Raw genomic sequence first — 21414 nt, 5'->3', positions numbered from 1 at the left:
CAGGACATCAGCTCAAGGATGTTCAGCAGACCACACACCGTATATGGGCAGTGAGGGCTGGGTCTTCTTGGATCTGCTCCCATGGCTGTGGTGTAGCAAGCTTTGTCAATGCCTTGATGTGTGCGTCTTGATTTAGCAACAGTAGACGTGTGAGCTGATCAGTGCCCATAGACATCAAGTCCGTGGGTTCAACCTGAGGTTTGGGCAATACTGGGATGTCTGGGGGTGGCACGATATCGCACAATGTTTCAGAGCTTCGACGGTCAACGCCACCGCCCGAACGCCTTTTAGGTCGTGGCGGCTGGTGCCGGTTCTACTCATATAAGAGAAGATCCAAGTGAGTTAGATAAGGTACGTACATCTCCTTCACCATTTTCCATCGCTCTCAAAATGGCCTCGCTGTCTTCATCAAGTACGAAAGTCTCCATGAAGTCCTCCACATCTACGACTTCCATATCCTGATCAACCGGTGCAGAAGGCTCCTGTACCGGCATATTTTCCTTATGTGTCTTTTGTCGTTTACAAGACGGACTGGAGCCAAAAAATACGAGCGAAGAGGATGAGGAAGCACGCTTGTTTGAACGGGTTCCAGAACTCGAAGAGGGAAGTGAAGAGCGCGCCGGTTTCGACGTGAATTGGGAGGGACGAGGGGGCTGTTGTCTGTTGGGACTGGACTCGACTAGGATCCGTGAAGGAGGCTTCAGTGAGAAATCAATGACGCCATCTTATATGTCTGGTTAGCGTGATATACGCAATGGTCATGAGAGCTGACACACCCAGCGCCTGCAGGACACGAGATTTATTGGCAACTCCGGAGGGCAAGACGGGTTGGATTGGGACTATGGCAGGATTTGCAAACTTGAACTTCTGAAGTCCAAATGAGCTTATTGGTCTATCCCAAAGAAGAGGCTACACACCTTTGGCTCCCTTGTTTTGTCCACATCGACCGCTCCGTTTCCTGCTGACGATCCAGGTTGCAACTGCTGCAGCTTGTCGCTCAGGTTATTTTGTGGCGCTATCATCTCATGAGAGCTCGTGTTCCCCTGATCCCTTTCTAATTGTAGGGTAATAGTACGTGGATGATAAGGTATCGTCTCTATGTGGTAGCTCTGGGTTGTGTGGTGAGAGAGTGCAAGAGGTGCGCGACTGATTTCGATAGGACGCGCCCATACCTATGACGCGTCTCGTGACTGGAATTAGCACAGCCTCTGATACATGGACGCGTTGTTATGTTCCTGCATCTTCTGATTATGAAGCCCACGATTGAATAAAAATTGACTTTTCATTGCGTATCGGATGCCAAGCTCGTCTCGCTACATGACTATTACAGGCCAGTCCAGGTGAAGGACTTGTCGAGCTTGAACCTGCCCTTGAGGGGCAGGTCAACGGACGACTGACCAACAAGCACACCGTACTCTCCCTTATCCACCCGCCACGCCGCGATGCCATCATCGTAGTACGACACCGCATACTTGCTGAGCTTGAGGGCGATGGTCGTGCTCGCCCCCGGTGCAAGATCCTTAGCTTTTCCAAATGCACGCAGCTGTTGTTGTGGTTGCGTGAGATGCGTGGCAGTGGGCTTGACATACAACTGGACAACCTCGGAACCTGCGATCTTACCGGTGTTCGTGACCTTGACGGACACTTCCACGCTGAGTGATGCGTCCGAGGACGAGGGGCTGCTGATCTTCAGATCAGAAAGCTGGAAGTTAGTGTATGAGAGACCAAAGCCGAAGGGGAACAGGGGCTCGACGCCTCTGCCGATGTAGTGCTTGTACCCGACGAAGAGGTCCTCTGCGTAGTGAACCTTGCCGTTCTCGCTGCGGTAGTTGTTGTGTGCCGGAATATCTTCCATACGCTTGGGGAGACTGAGTGGCAGACGGCCAGAGGGGTTGATCCTACCGAATAGCACATCGGCGATGGCATTGCCGACCTCATTGCCAAGATACCATGCTTGGACAACACCGGCAACCTTGTCCACCCATGGCATGGAGATAGCAGATCCAGCCTGGACAACCACCACAGTGTTCGGGTTCGCAGCGGCCACACGGGTGATAAGCTCGTTCTGCCTTCCCGGCATATCCATGGTAGGACGGTCGAAGCCCTCGGACTCCCATTCGGGTGTAAGGCCGACAACGACAACGGCGACCTCGGACTTCTTCGCCAGCTCAACTGCCTCCTGGATAGCACCCTCAGGGTCAATCTTCTCTGCTCCACCAAGACGGAGACCGCGCATAAGGGCAGGCTGTGAGTTACTCCTCTGTTGGTCCTTCGGCACCTCGTTGGTGTATTCGATAAGTATCTTGTAACACTTGCCTGCGATAACGTTCATGACAGCCTTCTCTTCCTGGCTTCCCTGGCCGTAGAAGAACTCTCCAGGCTGCTGCTTCGTCCAGTTGTCGATGAAGAGCTTGCCGTCAATATACAACTTAGCCGCGCCAGCAACCGCGACACCAAACTCAAAGGCGCAGGTCTTGTCCGCCGTGAATGTGCCTTCGAGCTTAATGAACCATGTCTCCTTGAGCTCATTGGGCAGGAAATCGTTCAGCCGCACACGGGTATCCTGGATCGTGTAGTTGGCGAGCTCAATCGTGGGCTTTCCGTGGTTGTCATAGTTAAAGAAAGTGCAACGCCAGCCAGGTGTGCCGGAGGGGCTCGTGAGCTTATCCTCGACGGTTGGCAGGAAACGATGAGCTGGGGTAGATATGAGCAAATATTTAATTCTTATGGACCAAAACATACCGTAGCATCCAACGGTGTAGTCGGTATTGATGTGGCTCTCCTTTGCCGGTTCGACGATGCCAGCATGAGGAGTGACGACGTATGTCGGCATGAGGGCGGCGGATCCACCACCAGAGATGACTCTGCCCTTTGCGTTCGGACCCATAATCGCGATGCTCTTGACGGTCTTCAATGGAAGTACGTTCCCCTTATTCTTCAGCAGGACAATTCCCGAGCCCGCGAGCTTGCGGTTGAATGCGCGATCCTTGGGGTCGTCCCTGCTGTGCTCCTCTCCGTCACCATAAACGATCTCGGGAGAGACGTTGGCCACCTTCTGCACCCACTTGAGGAGTTGATCGCAGCGTTCGTCGAGGTCCGATTCGAACAGCTTCTGGCAGCTGAGCAAGTGCTTGATCAACAGAGGCGTCCGCCAGCGAGGCGGACCGGGCATCTCCAGGTCCAACGACGCCTTGATGGCTGCGTCAGTGCTGTACGTCCCGAACCTGTAAACCGGGCTTAGACGGTGTTTCTTTTCAAACGGTGTAATTACATACCAATCGCTCATGACTAACCCATCAAATCCCCATTCCCCGCGCAGGATCCCTCTGAGAAGCATTGGGTTCTCCGCACAGTGAGTCCCGTTCAGCCGCCCATAGCTCGTCATGTACGACCAAGGCTTCGCATCCCGCTGGGCAATCATGAACGGCATCAGGTACACTTCACGCAGGGCACGCTCAGACACTTCCGAGGAAACTGCCGTGCGCTCATGCTCTTGACTGCGGGATGCATTAGCATATGCGCATCTCTCGATACAACCCATGTACTCACTCGTTGGCGACGAAATGCTTAATGCAAGCACTGACACCATTGGACTGCAATCCCTTCACGTATGCTGCCGCGAGAGTACCCGATAAGAACGAGTCCTCGGAGAAGGATTCGAACGCGCGACCGCCCAGCGGGCTGCGCTGAATGTTGCAAGTAGGGGCGAGGAGGACGACTGCGGCCTTGGTCTTCGCCTCAATAGCCAAGAACTTGCCTGTCTCCTGAATAAGCTCAGGGTCCCACGTCGATGCCATCGCTGTTTCGCACTAATGATTGTCAGACGGGTGTATTGCAGCTTGCACAGTGCAGACTCACAGGAATACACTGCGCCGGGTTGGACTTGAAGTGGGACGACCCGCGCACACCGTTAGGCCCATCGCTCATACGTAAGCTGGGGATCTCCAGCCGGGGGATCTTGTTAGTGTCCCACCATGTCGGTGCAGAGATGAGGGAGATCTTTTCATCGAGGAAGAGCTTGCCTACAAGGTCCGCGACGTCGGCCTTCAGGAAGGACTGGTTCATTCCCTTGGACATGTTAGTTGATGGGCAGAATCAACCGAGTGTGGTTGCCCCAGTCCGTCGTCGGTGTTCTTGAGTGGATGAGCCGTAGCCTCCACATTCTGGCTGGTGTATTTCCCAATCGTCGACGACCGTGACTCGCTGGATAAATTACAGCGACCGGAGAAACTCCTCGGGACGAGGGCCGACTTGCCGAAAGGAAGGACTTTCTTCGGATTTATTCAATGGACCCTGGTTGCGCCTCGTGCTTGCTCTTCTCAGTTCTAGTCACCTGCACCACTGGTTGACCGACGAAATCGCACTGATCCTTTTACTACCGTTTGCACTCGCTATAGTGTATCAATCATCTTCAATAGCAATCTGGAATACATATGACAGACACAACAACGGACGGCATCTCCGATGTCTTGACCAACCTCGCCGTGCCCAAGACGAGCGCGACGCTCACCGTGCGGGTGATAAAGTCCTTCGAGTTTCGCACCGAGAAGTCCCTCGTCTTGCGCGACTATAACCTGGAGACGGAGACAGTTGGGTCGTTGAAAGAGAGAGTGATCCATGGTGCGCACAACTCTGTCAGGCGGGGATCGTTGCTAACCGATCCCAGATATACACACACTCCCTGGCTGGAAACCCTATCGTACCGCACAACCCGATACCCTCAAGCTGTATACCAAAGCCCACGGTGCAAAGGTGCGATATCTTCTCATCCCCTGTGTATCCTGGTTCAAATGCGCTCCACAGACTACTAATCTCATCATCAACCTCGACCACGACGAATGGCTACTGACAGACGACAGCGTGACTCTCGCCTCCTGCGGTCTCGGTGAGCACACTTTCCTATTCCCTGAGCACTCTACTTCTCCAATGTCTGCCTTGCGTGCGTCGAGAGAGGTCCAAGTGCTCGTCATCTTCGCTTGGGTCGGATGGAGCTGACACCTTCCACCAGAGAACGAGAGCGAGGTGTCGTTCTTTAATCGTGAACTGTATGAACAATTCAAATCACATCCTGAGGTAAAGAGCTTCAGCGTCTACGCCGCACTCCGGTCTGTTCTGACTGCTGAATCAGACCAAGTGGTAGTTCTCGTTTACACCGCATGCGCAGCGTGTCCTCCAGGCACCTGTTCGACTGACTCAGACCCTCCCGTTTCCATTCTCCGAAAGTTCCCACAATTCTGGTGTCGTCTCAGCACATTGTACTTAACAAATCAATGAATGTTGTTGTAATCTTCTCCGCATTCCCGCTCAGGACGCACTCTAAAAGTTATGTATCTCTATTGATTAGATGCTGCAGTGGGTACACGATTGCACGTAACGAGAGGAAGAATGAAACACAAGCGAGAAAGTATCCGAGAGCGGAAGAAAGCCACAGCAACCCGTTAGGCAACCCGGCAACGTAGGATACATACAGCAGCAGCCAGCCAAATGCCAATGAGGAAACCGATCACTGGTTCTGACACTGTACCCTCGGGCCAGCACCGTCCTCGTCCTCGTCCACCTCCATCTCATCGTTCGCTGCCCGCTGCTGCCGCGCGTCTGGCTCAGCGAGAACGACTTCCTCCAAGTGGATGTTCTTGGGGAACTTCTCCGTCGCCTTGCGTGCTGGCAGCGCTTTTTCGAGCAGTGGGATTACGGCAGGATCGATCGACTCTGGGAACTTGACCTTCATCCGCACGTACAGATCGCCAAAGTCGTGGTGCCGGCGTGAAGGCATACCCTGACCATGAATGACCTTGACCGCACCTGTGAAGACATGTCAATATATGCGCCTTGTTATGACTTATCTCCTCCACTTACCATCCTTGATGACCTCTCCGGGCACTATCGTGACCATCAGAGCGCGTTCATCCAAATGCGGGATGGCGAATTGGCCACCACCAAGAGCAGTAAGCAAGTCGATCTCGATTTCGATAACGAGATCGTTGCCCTTGCGAGTAAAACGATCATGTTTCTTCTCCTCGATCACGATGACGACGTCTCCGGGTATCATGTCTGGTGCCTGATCACTTTCGCCAGCGAAATTGATCGTTTCACCACCTTTCATCCCCTTATCGATGTGCACTTCAAGCACCTTCTTCTCGCTGATCGTCTTCTTTCCATTGCACTGTTTGCAGCGGTCCTTGGGATTGATGATCTCACCCGTGCCGTCGCAGTCTGGGCACTGTTGCTGAATCTGTTGCATCATCGGACCGAGCTGTCGGATGACAATCTTGATACCTTGACCACGGCACCCCGGACAAGTCTTCACAGCGCCCTCCTTGCCACCCTTGCCGTTGCACTTAGGGCAGATGATGTGCTTGTTAAGCGACAGCTTGGACGTCTTCCCCTTGTACAGCTCTTCGAGCGACACATGTATACGGTGCACGAGATCCTTGCCCTTCCTCGGTCCACTTGGGCGTCCTCCGCCACCAAAGAATCCCCCGCCACCAAAAGGCCCTCCGCCGCCTCCGAACAGCTGGGAGAACAAGTCTTGCGCATCGACGCCGCCTGCACCGCCGGATTCTGACAGCCCTGCCTCACCAAAGCGATCGTAGATACCACGTTTCTGGGGGTCGGAAAGGACTTCGTATGCTTGGGTAAGGTCTTTGAAGATTTCGGGGTCGCCACCCTTATCTGGGTGTGCGCGTAGGGCTCTACATTATGCTGTCAGCTTCATCCTAATGGGTGTGGACTACTGCAATACGTACTTTTGACGGTAGGCCTTCTTCAGTTCAGACTCTGACGCATCTGGTGAGACGCCGAGAAGGTCGTAAAGCTTACTGTAAGGACGATCATCAATACAACACGTCTATGGTGACTGCATAAATTTCGATACTCACGTCTCCTTAACCATGGCGATAGTAGGAAAGAAAAGGGAGGGAAAGTGCTGGGTAAAAGTGCGTAAATGGGACTCGCAAACAACGTACGCGCTGTACGGTATATAAGAGCAGAGTGAACGATGAGAGCGACTGACTGTGCAGCGACGGGCTTTAGATGATCACAGCCGCTGGAACCCTCTCGAAAGAAAAATGGTCCACGCACCAAGACGGAGGCTAATTTTCTTTCCTTACCCACGTCAGGGATCTTACTCATACGGTAATTCCGGTGCTCTCGGGATTCTTCATTGTTTTTCTTTTATTTTACAACAAAATGCATCGCAAATCCTATCCAGAACCGCAACAATAAATCACTTTCCCGTTACTGCACTCTCCACCAAATTGGGGTATATGTCGTAACGTTTCTGGCTCCTTACTGGAATACCCGCGCGCATGTCAGCGATCTTCTGAGGGTCTGCCAGACAATGTCAGCAAAGGCAATCCCCGAAGCAAGCCCAAGTTCATACCTATATCACCATATACAACTCCTTCGTTCTCGTCGATAGTGGCAACGACGATCCCGCTGTACAGTTTTGAGTCGAGGCTGAAATACCTTGCCGAAGTGCGCTTACTAAGGATCGATGATCGTAGAATGCCCCCATGCATGGTAATCCGCTGACATATCCCTCGCCGGACTACACATTGACACATACATCTGATTATCCACCGCCCGGGCACGCTGAAGCAGCTCCCAGTGCAGCGGCCCCGTTGTCATGTTGAATGCGCTAGGATAGATCATAGCGATACAACCTTGGTGGGCGGCAATTATCGCTTGTTCTGGGAAGCGGATGTCGTAGCAGATACCCAATCCTATTCGGCCAAAGTCTTGAAGGTGAATCAGCACTTCCATGCTATGCAGGAGCAAGACATCGTGCACATACTGGCGTCGAAATACGTCAGCTTGCTGCCACCTGTTAGCGATTCGCTCTCCTGTGTTGCGATCAGCGAAGAGCGTTGAGCAGAGATGGTGATTCCCACCTTAAATGTGATCTTGCCAGGGATATCGATATCGAACAGATGTACTTTCCGATGTATGGTGACGAGCTCACCTAAATATTATCAGCCTCTCAAAACATCATTCCAGAACACGACCTACCAGAGGGGTTGTACACTGTCGCAGTATTATACAGCTTGTTACCGTCCCTCTCGGGCATGGAGCCTGTCTTCTTGGTTACTCTCGAACGAATGCTACGGTAAGAACATTCCCACCTCCAATTAACCAGATGCCCGCTTCCTTCGCCGCAGTCGAGAGAGCCTGCACGGTTTCACTAGGGCTCGTGATAATATCATACTTCTTCTCCGGGTCAAAGTTGATAGACTCTGCAAACTCCGGGAAGTGCGTCACGCCGTACGGCGAGTTGAAGCATTCCTACACCCCACATCAGCTGCGCAGGGACAGGAACAAGCCGCAGCAACATACCGGGAGCACGACCAAGTCCGATTTCTTCCCATCACCTGCTGTGGCCTTGAAGATCAGCTCCCTCGCGTGCTTGAGATTGTACGCCTTGTCCTTGCTCCCAAGCATCTGTATAAGCGCGAGGCGGAAGGGCTTTGGTGTCGGCGCGGGACCGAAACTCTTCCATGCGGGTTGGGACATGCTGCGGACTTGGTTCAAGCTAGCGGGGAGAAAGGAACGAGGTGGTACAAGCAGGTAGCGGCGTAGAGGAGCGAGCAGGGCGGTCATGCGGGTCGGCGTGCACTTGTGCTGGAGGCGGCGATAACATGTGCGGCTCTCTTCCCCAAAGGGTCCACGACACGAGGTGCACATGGACTCCCACAGCTTGAACTCGTTTTAGAAGTCAACTACCAGTATCCATGACCGGAATTTGTGGTGTGTATATCGCGACATTTTGAACTGCTCTCGGATTTAAATTTTGTTTAAATCTCTTGGGAAATCTTTGCATACGGCAAAAGAACGCTGAAAGGCCGGTACCGACTGCGGGCCTAGCTCTAAATCTGTCTGGTTTAGCGCTTGCGCTGAATGTGGCAAGTCCGAGCTTTTCAAGGGGGCGACACTCCGGCGGCGAAATCCTGCGCATGGGCATTCAAATAACTGCTTTCTATGCGTGACTAGAGTGGCATCTGGCAGGATTGCGCCCTAACCGAGGTATTCGGATTTCACTTCTGCTACACAGGTCACCGGTGGACAAGCCATCCCGGTATCGTGTGCGGTTGTGGCACTACTGCTGGCCCCTGTATGGCTTTCTCGAAGAAAATACTTGGGGATTTAAAAGCGAACAGGTGGTGGTGGTATGACAGTCGGCATTGTCGACATCTGCGCACGATTTCACACTTTCCCACAATTTGTTCCAAAGCACCCTGCGAATGGACGTGAGCTGTAACAAGACCATTACTGTAAGGTGGAGAGACGCAGGAGAGGATGTATGTTATGTTTCGAACATTTGAACCCAGGCGCGAACTGATGTTGCAGGGACAGCCGGTTTGGCTAGCCTTCGTCTTCTCGCCTCAAGTTGAAAGGGATCCATTCCTGCAATATCACCATGTCATCTGGGATACCATCGCTGTTCGAAACAGTGGCTCCCAAAATCTCCGATTCACCGGTGAATTTGCGTTCGGTCTATGTATTGGAGTAAGTGCACGTCTCCACTCGAGTTATTCAGTGGGAAGCTTAAATGTGGTCTGCCTGTAGGATAAGACCGCGTTCATAGACCATGTGTATCGCATCGTTACGGTCAGAAATTTGTCAATACATCTATGTAATCGGATGGATTATAAGTCGCTTGAACAGGGAGACGCGCAATGCCTAGATCTCGTCTTAAGAAAGGATGTCCCTGTGTGGACAGTGGGTTCGCAGCTGCGAACAAAACCTTGACAAATCAGGATATCACCTTTGGTGAATTCATACTTATGTATGACGACTGCTGCTGGCTGACCATGGACGCGTTCTAGGGATGGTATCAGCTTCTGGAGACTATACACCTTTAGTGTCCTTCAATTCGCTCCCGTGAGTGAAGAGTCCTCGCGATTCTAGTACGGGAATTGGCTCAAACTTCAACAGGCCTGGAAAGACCGTCAAAGTGATGGAGCCAGTAATGGTGAAGGTATATATTGGTGCTGGACTGCAAAGTAGGTCATTATTATCACACTATGGTCGAAAGGCGAATTGATAGTGGGTGAAGGTGGCACCGTGGATTATTGGATTTCATCTTCCACCGCGATTTGGGAAGCATCCCTCGACACACTTGCTGGTGAGTTCGTTGGGGAAGGTACGCAAATAAGAACTCATAGTCGCGGCCAGACGAGGTGACACTCGATTATTCTGCGGACGAGAAGGTAGGTAATGATGAAGTTTTAGCCCCAAGACAGAATCAGCTCAAAATATTCCCAGAGTGCACCCATTTTACGACGGAGGGAAACCAGACTCACGACGGCGTCCCTCTCGGTGCCGTCGGTGCCCGCTATAACTGAGAGTATTGCTATCTCGCCTGTCTCCAAGCTGGAGGCAATATGACCGCCATCAATAACTGCGTTCCCTTGCTGTACTGACACCTATAACCTCTTTCTATCTCCCGCTGGGGCGAGGTTTTCCCGTTGCTAGGTTGGAAACATCGTGAGTGGCAGTGGTTTTGTTTACCCCAACGAACTTGTCGTTATCTATTTCATAGTTAAGCATGTTAAGAATGTCGGGGAACAGAACGTACATGAAGATGCCAGAAGATCATCAGCCACCGGCTGCGGCCCCGAAGTGATGTATTTTGCAATGATACCTCTGGCTACGACCCTTTCGGAGAGAAGTGCGCGCAGTTGTGCCTTGTACGACCCAATCTGTGCCGCAGTTTTCTCGTCCACCTTTGCCGACGACTGTCCTCTACAAGTATTCATCAGCAATTTGTCCGCACCGAGTGTACAACTCGTACTGGTCCTCAGAATCGAGCTCAATTTCTAAAGCATCAGCGGTCTCCTGCAACCAGTTCTTCTCATGAGTTGCCTTCTTAATTTTATGCTGAATGTCATCGATTTTTTTGGCCAATGCCATGCGCTCCTTAAGTTTGTCCAGGACCTCATGCTCCACTGGTAACTCAGGAGGTTCAGTGGCTGAAATCAAATCAGTCACTAAGACGATCTCTAGTTGAAGAACAACTTGCCTCTTCCAAGTTTTTGCAAAAGCGCCCGCTGCACCCTTTTCTCGTCGGGGCTACAAAGAAGTAGACTGAAACCTGGCTTCTCAGCCCTTGCAGTCCGTCCACTTCGATGTATATAGGTATCGGCAGTGCGAGGTATTTGATAGTGAATAACATGCTCAACTGCGGGTATATCGAGGCCACGCGCGGCTACGTCAGTCGCCACAAGGACCGCGTCAGGCGCGGCCTTAAACCTGGTTACGTTGTCAGCCACTGGACATGGACATTGGATCAATGCTGGCCTTTCTAAGTTTTTCAACCGCTGCTTTTGTTGCAACTGGGAATGCAAAGGGAACACATTTACCCCAAGGAGTTCCAGCATTGGGACGATCCGCCGAATGCCGTCGATCGCACTGACAAATACGAGGCTCCGGCCTGGATATCTTAGTAGGAAATAGTATAGATATAAATCCTAAACATCAGCATTAGCGCTATGTAGTCACTAGTAACTGGAAAATGCACCTTTTCCGCAGAGACACATTCCAACTTGGCTTCCTGTAACGTGTGCGAAACGCCTTGCTCCGGGGTGAGATCGATGATTTCGGGCTGTTCATCCCGGAAATCCAAGCGTTCTAGTAATTCGTCCAGGGTCGATGGTGGATTTTCTCCTTTCTTCCTTGGAGGTCCTCGCTTCCTTTTCTTCAGGTTCATCTGGAGGTCCCTTGACAGCGTGGCTGAGAAGACAAATGTCTGCATGTTTTCACTCGTGCTTCCCCCTCCGGCTGTGACTTCAATACCGGCTCTTTGGAAAGCGATATTGGAGGCATCGTCGATTGCGTCACCTTCCGAGTCACGCCTCGTCAACCGAAGAATGTTGTGCAGCTCCTCAAAATGTCCAGTTTCAATCATGCGGTCAGCCTCATCGAGGACGAGGAACCGGATAGCACGAACTTGCTGGGCAAGACTATCGTCCTGCGGAATTTTTCAGCATTATGAGAGTCATGTGATATGAGCTGGTATTACCTCGCCTAGGAGATCCCACAATCGACCGGGAGTAGCGATCATGATATCCATACCTCGCTCGATAATTCGTCGCTGCTTGAGGTTACTCATTCCTCCCACGATACCGCCAATACTGATAAGGGGCGGTCCTCGTGGCCCCTTCTTGTCCTCCTTGACCCCTTCCTTGGATATCGAAGGATTTACTTGTTCCACCACCGCGCGTAGGTGCTCGCCAACCTGCAACGCTAACTCTCGGGTGGGAGCCAGAATGAGCGCGGACAACGTGCGCTGCTCCGGCGGGATAACCCCCGCATATTTGACAAGTAACTGGTTGATGATAGGTAGGCCATAAGCAAGGGTCTTGCCAGAACCCGTTTCGGCTACACCAATAATGTCACGGCCTTGCAATGCGATGGGAATGGACCGACTCTGAATTTCAGTCGGTTTTGTGAAGCCAAGGCCATGAAGAGAGCGTTTTATTTGATTTTTGAGAGGAAACAACTGCCACTCGGGAATAAGATATTCTGATGAAGGAGAACTTCAGTTGAATTCCGAAGGGGGACGTAGGTGAGGGGCACACCATCGAAGGACTGCTCAACTCCCAAAATCGGGGCCGCCGGCTGCACACTCCTCGGTTTCGAAGGTTGAGCTGTTTTGTGGGAAATACCGCTTATAACAGATTCCCCTTTTTTGTTGAGTTGTTTTCCCTTAACCTATGGAAGAGTTAGTGATACGAGGTATCCGGCAGCCTCAATGCGTACTCGAAATTTTGCGACCTTTCGACCCCCAGCCTGCTCCTCATAGGTGACCTCAACATTATCGACCTCTTCTAGCATAAGCATCCCTCCCTCCTCGGTAAATTCCCCCGATCCCTTTGGCCTGTCTACTTCGTGCCACGGCAGTTCATCTACATCTTCTGTCGCAACGCCAACAGTTGGATCGGAAGACTTGCGCCTCTTCTTGCTTCGCTGGGTATTGTCTGGTGCATCTGTTGATCGTTTAACCCCCCTGGAGCTTGCTCGATGTAATTTACGAGCCCTGTTTCTGGAGAATGCAGGGCCAGAGTCGCGCACAGTGACTATGCCTGTCGGTGCCATGAAAGTTGCGAGTTGTGCCACACCAAATTATTTTTGGCCCATCTTGAGTAGGGTCCTGTCGGAGATAACGGACTATTGGACGGCAAATATGGGTCATAATGGCGGCACTGTGTCCATCCACTATGGAATTATTTCAATTGCGGGAGACTCTAAGGAAGGAAAGCCGTGAGGGCGAGAGTTCGTTGGCAATTACAGAAGCGTAATGAACATGACAGATGATGTGGAATGAGTCCGTGGCAATAGATGCTCGAGTGATGAATACGAAAAAGGAAAAGAAGCAGGGTCCCAAAAATTCATGGCCGCGATAGTTGTTCCTTCCGGTAGAACATGAAATATCCTGCTACGATCACCAACTGGCAAATCAATGCTACCCAGAATGGCGCAGAGGCCATGGGTGACCCTTGAATACCCTCGGAGAAGTCCCATGTGGAAGCATCTGGGAAGACGCTGCCAGGACCGATCTGATCTGGTGCTGTAGCACGGGCGACCATCACACAGATACATCCGATTACTTGTGCGAACGCCAGCGTTGCGCACACATGTAGACGGGATAGGGTCTAAAGTAGGCATAAGTATTCATATGCAAGAGTCTGAGCAACGCGGCTTACCTGGAGAAGGATCATACCAAGGCCAACACCCTGAATTGCATCGAGCACTCCGAGCCACAACCACAGCGAAGTACCCAGGTATGGTCCAGCCGAACCGGCCCAAGGAATGTAGAGAGCGAGGGAGGACGTGCCCCACATCATCTGGCACCATCTTGGCGCACCGAGACCAACTGCGAACACGGGAAGTAGCCAAGTGTGCGTCTTGCTGAAGTATGTGAGAATCCAAAGCATGAGAGCCCAGACGCCGATGAAGAAGACAATGACGAGAACGAGAATCGTCCACTTCGGGATAGTGGCGCTCCACAAGAAAGACCAGTTGCGACCGTAAGGTCCACTCAACCAGTAGTCCCGGAGGATCTCAGAAGCAAGGAACCACAGAACAATCTTCCGCCGGAAGAGCGTCTTCATGAAGTTGGGCACTTTCGGGGGAACTTGGCGGTAATACTCTGGTAAACCGAAGAGCATGCAATAGCAGAAGAACCAACTCATGAGGGCAAGTGGCCACAGGATCAGAACGATCCACCAGGCAGGGCGCGAAGTAGGCAGGACGCCACTAAGGGAATTGCCCCAGTACCACAACGCCGCAACCCAGATCTGCTGGGAACCTTGCACCACACAAGCACGCCACGTCCAGACCTCTGTGGCAGCACCAGCTTCTTCACCGAAATTGAGACCGAAGAATAGGAAGGCAGCGGCAGATGAAACAGCGTAGCACCAAGTCGCAACGCTGCTGAGGATGGCGCGAGATGGTGTGAAGATGTCCGAAACCGACGGCAAACCGATGATGAAAAAGGCGAGCCCGTAGAATATCCAGGGTGCAGCAAGGACATATACTGATGGCTTGAGACGGAACAGCGTATACCAGACAAAAGACGCGGCAAGGAAGACTGCGCCAAGGACGTAGAGCTGAACGTTGGTTTGCCAGTTCTGCCCAGACAAGAGGGTGATCTGGAAACTAGTTGCTCCAAGCATTTGTCCAGCAGCGATGATGATCGTGTACAGTGGCCACCCGCCGATCTCTCTTTGCAGTGCGATTTGCAGACGAGTCATGGGAACCGCGTCCGGATCGGGAGCGGGAGGCGCTTCATAATCGTGCTGTTGGAATGAGGCTGTTGAGCCGTACGGGTTGGGAGAATTAGGACGAGAGTCGTAGTGAGAAGAGTAACGTGATTCATATCCCAGTGTGGGCGCTCCGAACGTTGACTCACGACCAGACCGAATGCTGGACGCGTACGAAATCTTGTCCTTCCGAACCTTGTCAAAGAAGGCTTCCTCGCTCTTTTGTAGGTACCGCTCGATGGAGAGTTCATGCTTCGAATTTTCTGGCGTGAGAAGCTGCAGTTTCTGGACGAATGCCGTCGCGACCTCCCCATCTGCATCCGTGAAGCTGTCGATGGCCTTGTTCAGAGGGGAGTTTGCTTTCTCATCGATGATGGACGCAATCGACTCCACCGAAGAAACACGGGAGTGCGATCCAAAAGGTCGATTGGGTTGTATGCCATCTGGTTGCAGGAAGGGGTCAGGGACATGTCCCTGCTGCTTCGCAATCTGCTTGTTGGCACGTGACAAGAAGTCCTGGTATGATTGTGCGTCGCTTTGGGCACCGTCCTGACTATCGACACCAGGTGAGTGCGGCACATCAGGCTGGAACGACTGTTGTTCCTCTGCGGAGGCGTCGGTGTTGAAGGAAGATTGGCGGTGTAGAGATTGTAGAGATTGAGGGCGAGTGAATGGGGTGGACAAGTATACCCCTGGAGTCAAGGCACCAGGCGATGGGGGGACACCAGGCGATGGGGGCACAGGGCTGTTAGGTTCCCAGCCATAGTCGCTGGCCAGCGAATCACGGCGATTGTCTTCCAGATTCAACTGAGGTAAGTTGAGCTCACCGCCTACGCAGTCCGTAGCACACCAGGCGTCATTGCCGGCGACATGCCGACTGATCGTGATACTACGCCTATGGAAATCTTCCATCCGTTGACGCCACTCTACGACAGGGAAACGCTGAACGGCAGAACGAGCACGAAGGATCGCACGCTCTTCTTCAGTCGATTTCAAGGCCAGCTTGATGGTCTTGGACAGCTGAGACAACATGTGGCCGGTCGAGTTTGACTCCACCGGGAACCACCAACCGGGCATGAGACCGAGACCACCAAGGCGGGAACCAACACCAAGAGCACCCTTACGACCGAATTCAACGGCTACAAGACCGAAAGGCTCATCACGGGACGGAATAAGGGCGAAATCGGCACCGCTGAAGATGAACGGCGGCAGCGCTGTGAACTCCGGCTTTGAATAAACACGATCGGGGTACATCTCCATGAGGCGGGCCAGCTTCTCAGCAGCGAAACGTCCATAAAGATCAATGACTGGACCAACGCAAATGACTTGGACAGATTTGCGCTTCGACAGGATAGACGGCATAACATCGGCGATCAGATCAACACCCTTCTGCTTGGACCAACGACCGACGAATACGAACAAATCCGCATTAGGGTCCTGTTTGATGCCAGCCCACTCTTGCGCTTGCCGCTTGTCCTCCGGACGTTTCTTCTCGGCATCGTAATCGACCTGGACCGTGTGCATGTCGACCGGGTTCGTATCCAGTGCTTCAATATCCGTGGGATCCGGGTTAGGCAGCGAATCAACATGCTTCAGTGTCCACAGAGCAGGATAACGAGCCCAAGAACGTTTACCGTACGAGTCAGACACACCAGCCACACCCGTACTCTTTTGGTGAGTGCTGATATACGAGGCAGCCGCATGGAGCAGGTTGAAAGTATTGCCGAACTGGACATACTTTGTGCAGACTTCTTTGCTAAGGTTGAAGGCGGAGCAAACTTCTTTCATCTCTTCCTTGGTCCTCAAAGGCCAGAGACCCTGGAATTCAGCGTTGTGGAGGGACAAACAGACCGGAAGTACTTTGGGCAGCAAGTACAAGGGCGCCAATGCTCCGTGATAATCGTTGACGTGGTAGATATCAATGACAGGGAAACGACGGATTGTCTCGGCGATGGCCTGGTTCCAGGTCGAGTAGAAAATGGCGGACCCAAGATCGTCCATGCGAGCGGGGTAGGGATCAGCCCTGGTTTGAGCGCGGAAGACGGGGCTGTCGAGGATGACATAGGTGATGTTATCAACTTGATGGGTCTCGACCTCGATGAGGTATGGTTGGCCAAAAATAATGACCTCAATTGGCTCCATGAATTCGCCAGTAGGATATTCCAGGTCCTTAACCTTCGGGATTACCCAAATCAGGTCGACATCGCTCATCGCTTTACCCATGAGACCAGACATGACACCGAGACCACCAATCTTAACCTTGAGCTTCCAATCGAAAATCTCATATTCGAGGGTGGCAATCAGGACTTTGCGGCGCTTAGCAGGATCCTCCGGCCAGCCGATTATCTTGGCGGGGGTCATGGAAGAGTGGCCAGGCTTACCAAAGGTCTTCTCGCCCATAGGGGTGGCCGGCTCGTTTTCCTTCTTGCCCCCGCCGCCACCAATGATGGGGAAGTAGTTGCTGTGCCCTTCTTTAGTCGGTTTAACACCCCACCTGTTATGCCTGATACCGTAGAATGACCATCTGAAGATCAGGACGGCAAGAATTGCGGTGACTAGAGGAATAGTGAGTAGAAGGGCGAACATGATGGCGCCGATAACGGAGTAACCACGAGGCTCTAGCCGGTAACTCATGTCCTGGTCGTTCACTATGAGGGCCCAAGCCAGATGGGGCTTTGGCGGCGCCGAGAAGTTGAGGTAGGTCGGTGCAGCAGAGTTAGGGGGCCCACGGTCCATGACTCCATCACCATCCACGTCACCGTAGAAATAGTTGTCGTAACCGAAGACATTCAGTTGGACATAGGTAGGCCATTGGGCCATGATTTCGAGTTCCCAGGTGCCGTCGGCATTATGCGTCATCTCGGCGTTCAAACCTTGATCATAACCCCAGTTGTTGTACGGCCCACGAGCAAGGAACTGAGGTACACGGCGAGTCCCGCCCGTATAGTCACGATCAGCGTGGACTACGTATGTTGAAGAGCCGAGTGCCGAAACGAAGTATTGCATGATCACGTGTTTGCCAGACCACCATTGACCATCAAATTGGTCAGCGGGCATATTGGTAACATTCTCGTACGGTTGCCAATCGGTCCAATTCTGGCCATAGTTCCAGCTGTACCGAACACTGTCAGCACCGATCGCCTTGTGCGCGAAAGTATATTGAGTGCCGTCCCAGCCAAAAGCATCGTTGTCGTAGTCCTGCGTGTAGTCGATGAGAGGATTGTTCGGTAGACCCTTGCGGAAGATAAGATGGTCGACCGCACCAGTTGATTGGGTGCCGTCTTGGGAAGGTATGTTGTTCAGCGTGAGAGTGATGACACCATCAGGTACGTTGACGAGGTTGCCGGACCAGTAGAATTGAGAAGTGTCCAAGCCCTGGATAGGAGCCGGATCTGCATTTGTCACAGTGCCACAGTTGACCGAGTTCACATCAACCGTCGGTAGAGTTCCCTGGTTGATGCCAGAGACATCGAAGCCAAGATACTGGGTGATATCAGCGCAATTCATCGCCACGTTAAACTCAAAGCGGATGGATACGGTCGTCGCGTTGCTTGCGGTGGGATCCCACACAATCACGTTCGTGTCATGCCCAGGAACGAACTTGGTGAGCATCGGCTTAGGCGCAACCCATATCTCACTTGGGACAAGGGATTTGAATCCGAATGGCTCCAGGGTGATCTTGGGCAAACAACCACGGTAAGGGGGCAGCCCATTGAGATAATAAGGCGAGTTCGAGTTCTCCAGTTCATACTCCTCATACGGTGCAAACAGGTTGCGGACGGTGGTGTTGCCCTGGTAGGGGGAAGAAATCCAGAGTTTGTCAGCGCAGTCGTACGCATAGTCAGTCGTGACGTTGTTGTTACTGTAAAAATTCCAGATAGGAATAGCATCGTTACCCGTGAATTGCTGGTTAGGCATGCCAGGGATGAAATCGCGAGAAGTGGACCAAAGACCCATCTCCGTCTCGGTCTCGTTAGAACCTGGTCGTTGGATGAAGTACGTCCAATTTCCGAGCTGGACGAGGTTGTAGCCGTCCGTGAGAAGAGGGTAATTCTGACGGAGCTGATACATGCGTGACATCATACGACGGCCGGGTGATGTAGGATCAAAATGGTCTCGAGATATCCAGTCGTCCTGGCAGGCAAGCATGGCCTTCTCCATCGGCCAGTAATAGTATTGCGTGGAGCCAAGCTTGTAACAACCGTGCCTCTGCCACGCGACGGATGCAGACATGGGTTGACGCCCGTAGAGGTAGTTTGCCGCTCCGTTGTCGAAGACATAGAATCCCTGCTCTTCTCCGTAGTATATGAGTGGTATACCGGGCATGACCATCGTCGTGATGAAGGTACCTAGCATTTGCGTAGCCGTGCCGTTCACAAGTCCGGGCCATCGGAATACGTCGAAGTTGGACACGCCGAACATGTGCCTGGGATCAACCAAGCCAGTTCCCGGGTTGATGAAGTCGTTATTGACGAAGAACTCATTCCACATCGTTACGAAATTGGTAGAGACATCGTAGGCGACCTCAAGGTTACCATCCATTCCCAGAAGACGCGTGAGGGCACGGTACACGGAATAATGGAAGACGTTGCCGTCCAGGCCGTTGTATGGGATGTCGCGCAGGAAGTATTCGGACATGTTGGAGGTAATGTTACCAGCTTGGAAGAAACCAATGTCCCTCTGGGAGGGAGTCCGGCCACGCCCGATGTAGAGAGAACCGAAGTAATCACCACCTGTGACTTCGCCGCCGATGTAAAAGTTATTCTTGCCCAGAGCTGCGGCACAGTGGCGCACATTGCTCGTCCACTTGGTCAAAGCATCCAGAGTTACCTGCGTCGACTTGTCGATACGAATGGCGTCTATGTCGAGTGCCTTGATGACCATGCAGGGGAAAACCTGGAGCTTGTCCATGACACTCGGTTTCCACTCTCGAAGACGATCCTGCACGGAAGCGAACTTGGACAGCTGACGTTGCCAATCAGGATGGACACCGAAAGCCTCCATGTCACCGTACTGATCGAAGTCGGATTCGTAACAACCATTGTGGGCAACATTGACGATAGTTCCATCATCCTGCCAGAGGACGGGCAATTGGCAAGAGTCATTGTACGTGTTGACGATGTCGAAGTCTGGATACTTCTCGAGACCCCAAGGCACGTACTCAGGATTTTTCCACTCGCACTGATACTCGTCCATGTTGAAGGGCGCAGATTGGTTCTCAAAACTGGAAGATATTAGAATGTTTCGCGAATCGAAGCCGAACATCACTTACCCAACGAACCCAATCATGTCACCCAAAGTTCCGATTGTGAAGTCACTCATGATGTACATGCCACGGGCATGTATCTCATCGATTGTTTCTTGCCAATCAGTAATGTTTCCCCAATGGGGATCAACGAGGGTAAAGTCGACAGGAGAGTAGCCTAGTTATCATCATTCATAAGCACAAATAAAGACTATAAAGACGCGTGACGTACTGTCTGCCTGCCAAGGCATGTTCAAGAAGATTGTACCAGCAATGTAGATTACTCTGACACCCATGCCTTGTAGATAGTCTAGCCTGTTGCGGAGACCACGAAGATCGCCCCCGTAGCGGAGTTGCGTTTCCCTCCAGTCGTTTTCGTACATTGTCTTGAAGTAGTCATTGTTGTCGGGGGTCCCGTCCGCGAACTTATCCAGGAGAATCGTATAGACAGGTAGCTGACGCCAGTTGGGAGGGGATGGCGTGTAGGTGGTATTACTCCGCACATTCGTATCGTAATCGGTGACCTGTGTGGCCCCCTGTGCAGTGTTGATATTGAACTCTGTCAAGTTCGCGTAGTATTGGATCGCGAGAGACACGGGTGCGAGGAGTAGGAGGGTTAATAGAGAAGATAGGACGGCTCGGCTGCCCACTCGAGGCGCGCTGCGAGCCATGGTGGACTCGTGGAGGTGGTCGGATTGGCGTTAGATGATCGTTGGATACAGAGACGAGGCTCGTGCGTCGGTGAGGCGAGAGCGTGAATTAGACGCACAGAGGCGAAAGCCGCGCGTTTCCGGCGAGGATGGTAGTGGGTGATACACGTCTAGAGAGCCAGCGGCACAAAGGGGGGTAAATAGCGAAATCTAAGGATGGGCTTAAGTGAGGAAAGACGTTGGTGGGGTGGCAGATAGAAGAAGAAGAAGGAGAGAGGGTGGTGCTGAAAGCAGTGAGGTTGAGGGTCGGAAAGAGAAACGGGGCGAATGAGAGAAGGGCCCTGACAGCAATGGGGCTCGGAGTTCTTGCGGCCTAGCGTGGATCTCTCTGGGTTCGGTTGCCGCGTTCTCATTTTTTAATTTGACATAACCCCGTTCGGCTCGGTATTCTGGATCTAAGACCCACTCCCCTTAACTATTCATTCAGGCCTAATAATCATTCGATTACAGCACAGGATACTCAAAATTAACCTTATCCAATGAGGTGAACGACCCGATAAACAAGGCATATTCCCAGCAGAGGTAGCCCATCGGAGGCAAGAGACGCGGCGCAAATTGGCTTCACTCGAGATGAGACCCATCATCAAGACCCGTGTCACTTTGATGGCACGACCCTTGTCCCTTATCCCAAACGTCGACCATCTGCAATTTGCACATCACAGCCATCGACCGCAATTGATATTCAGCCCAATAACCT

General features: G+C 52.3%; 7 protein-coding genes across 7 annotated transcripts; 2 read left to right on the top strand and 5 right to left on the bottom strand.

Annotated features, from left to right (window-relative positions):
- Nucleotides 1–1324: 1324 nt before the first annotated feature.
- Nucleotides 1325–4065, bottom strand: DACRYDRAFT_46966 (putative beta-glucosidase from glycoside hydrolase family GH3; the record flags this gene model as incomplete). Its single annotated transcript, XM_040774731.1, has 5 exons — nt 1325–2694; nt 2743–3224; nt 3276–3497; nt 3550–3809; nt 3859–4065. The coding sequence occupies 5 exons, from the start codon at nt 4063–4065 to the stop codon at nt 1325–1327; spliced, it is 2541 nt and encodes an 846-aa protein (XP_040632515.1).
- A 289-nt stretch (nt 4066–4354) lies between these two features.
- On the top strand, nt 4355–5218 carry DACRYDRAFT_20056 (uncharacterized protein). The gene is made up of 5 exons (XM_040771776.1): nt 4355–4620; nt 4667–4752; nt 4804–4885; nt 5009–5073; nt 5129–5218. The coding sequence occupies exons 1-5, from the start codon at nt 4434–4436 to the stop codon at nt 5138–5140; spliced, it is 432 nt and encodes a 143-aa protein (XP_040632514.1). The 5' UTR covers nt 4355–4433; the 3' UTR covers nt 5141–5218.
- Nucleotides 5219–5325: 107 nt separating this feature from the next.
- DACRYDRAFT_20055 (uncharacterized protein) lies at nt 5326–6911 on the bottom strand. The gene is made up of 4 exons (XM_040771775.1): nt 6879–6911; nt 6747–6818; nt 5857–6692; nt 5326–5802 (listed from the first exon to the last, which is right to left on the bottom strand). The coding sequence occupies exons 1-4, from the start codon at nt 6890–6892 to the stop codon at nt 5504–5506; spliced, it is 1221 nt and encodes a 406-aa protein (XP_040632513.1). The 5' UTR covers nt 6893–6911; the 3' UTR covers nt 5326–5503.
- A 239-nt stretch (nt 6912–7150) lies between these two features.
- DACRYDRAFT_20053 (carbon-nitrogen hydrolase) lies at nt 7151–8574 on the bottom strand. Its single transcript, XM_040771774.1, has 8 exons — nt 8335–8574; nt 8124–8283; nt 8011–8073; nt 7893–7963; nt 7796–7844; nt 7487–7739; nt 7382–7437; nt 7151–7329 (listed from the first exon to the last, which is right to left on the bottom strand). The coding sequence occupies exons 1-8, from the start codon at nt 8509–8511 to the stop codon at nt 7226–7228; spliced, it is 933 nt and encodes a 310-aa protein (XP_040632512.1). The 5' UTR covers nt 8512–8574; the 3' UTR covers nt 7151–7225.
- A 1100-nt stretch (nt 8575–9674) lies between these two features.
- Nucleotides 9675–10386, top strand: DACRYDRAFT_104101 (uncharacterized protein; the record flags this gene model as incomplete). The annotated part of the gene is made up of 6 exons (XM_040767878.1): nt 9675–9768; nt 9825–9879; nt 9934–10001; nt 10055–10123; nt 10174–10208; nt 10264–10386. The coding sequence occupies 6 exons, from the start codon at nt 9675–9677 to the stop codon at nt 10384–10386; spliced, it is 444 nt and encodes a 147-aa protein (XP_040632511.1).
- A 51-nt stretch (nt 10387–10437) lies between these two features.
- Nucleotides 10438–13095, bottom strand: DACRYDRAFT_98278 (P-loop containing nucleoside triphosphate hydrolase protein; the record flags this gene model as incomplete). The annotated part of the gene is made up of 9 exons (XM_040777519.1): nt 10438–10529; nt 10577–10743; nt 10793–10970; nt 11021–11250; nt 11299–11468; nt 11519–11968; nt 12020–12522; nt 12579–12711; nt 12760–13095. The coding sequence occupies 9 exons, from the start codon at nt 13093–13095 to the stop codon at nt 10438–10440; spliced, it is 2259 nt and encodes a 752-aa protein (XP_040632510.1).
- Nucleotides 13096–13197: 102 nt separating this feature from the next.
- Nucleotides 13198–20678, bottom strand: DACRYDRAFT_113684 (modular protein with glycoside hydrolase family 13 and glycosyltransferase family 5 domains; the record flags this gene model as incomplete). The annotated part of the gene is made up of 4 exons (XM_040769678.1): nt 13198–13652; nt 13704–19986; nt 20035–20185; nt 20240–20678. The coding sequence occupies 4 exons, from the start codon at nt 20676–20678 to the stop codon at nt 13389–13391; spliced, it is 7137 nt and encodes a 2378-aa protein (XP_040632509.1). The 3' UTR covers nt 13198–13388.
- Between the last annotated feature and the right edge of the window lie 736 nt (nt 20679–21414).

This window comes from Dacryopinax primogenitus (genome assembly GCF_000292625.1).
Source record: "Dacryopinax primogenitus strain DJM-731 SS1 chromosome Unknown DACRYscaffold_2, whole genome shotgun sequence".
Taxonomy (NCBI): domain Eukaryota; kingdom Fungi; phylum Basidiomycota; class Dacrymycetes; order Dacrymycetales; family Dacrymycetaceae; genus Dacryopinax; species Dacryopinax primogenitus.
Note: the sequence above shows the minus strand (reverse complement) of the source record. Positions and strands in the feature narration are given on the sequence as shown.

Coding starts and splice junctions, on each gene's coding strand:
- DACRYDRAFT_20056 (XM_040771776.1), top strand. CDS start 4,434: ATGACAGACACAACAACGGACGGCATCTCCGATGTCTTGACCAACCTC. Junction 4,753..4,803: donor CCAAAGCCCACGGTGCAAAG/GTGCGATATCTT, acceptor TGCGCTCCACAG/ACTACTAATCTCATCATCAA. Junction 4,886..5,008: donor TCTCGCCTCCTGCGGTCTCG/GTGAGCACACTT, acceptor ACCTTCCACCAG/AGAACGAGAGCGAGGTGTCG.
- DACRYDRAFT_20053 (XM_040771774.1), bottom strand. CDS start 8,511: ATGTCCCAACCCGCATGGAAGAGTTTCGGTCCCGCGCCGACACCAAAG. Junction 7,845..7,892: donor CTGGCAAGATCACATTTAAG/GTGGGAATCACC, acceptor ATCGCAACACAG/GAGAGCGAATCGCTAACAGG. Junction 7,438..7,486: donor TCTACGATCATCGATCCTTA/GTAAGCGCACTT, acceptor AAAACTGTACAG/CGGGATCGTCGTTGCCACTA.
- DACRYDRAFT_20055 (XM_040771775.1), bottom strand. Junction 6,693..6,746: donor AAGAAGGCCTACCGTCAAAA/GTACGTATTGCA, acceptor AGCATAATGTAG/AGCCCTACGCGCACACCCAG. Junction 5,803..5,856: donor CGGAGAGGTCATCAAGGATG/GTAAGTGGAGGA, acceptor ATGTCTTCACAG/GTGCGGTCAAGGTCATTCAT.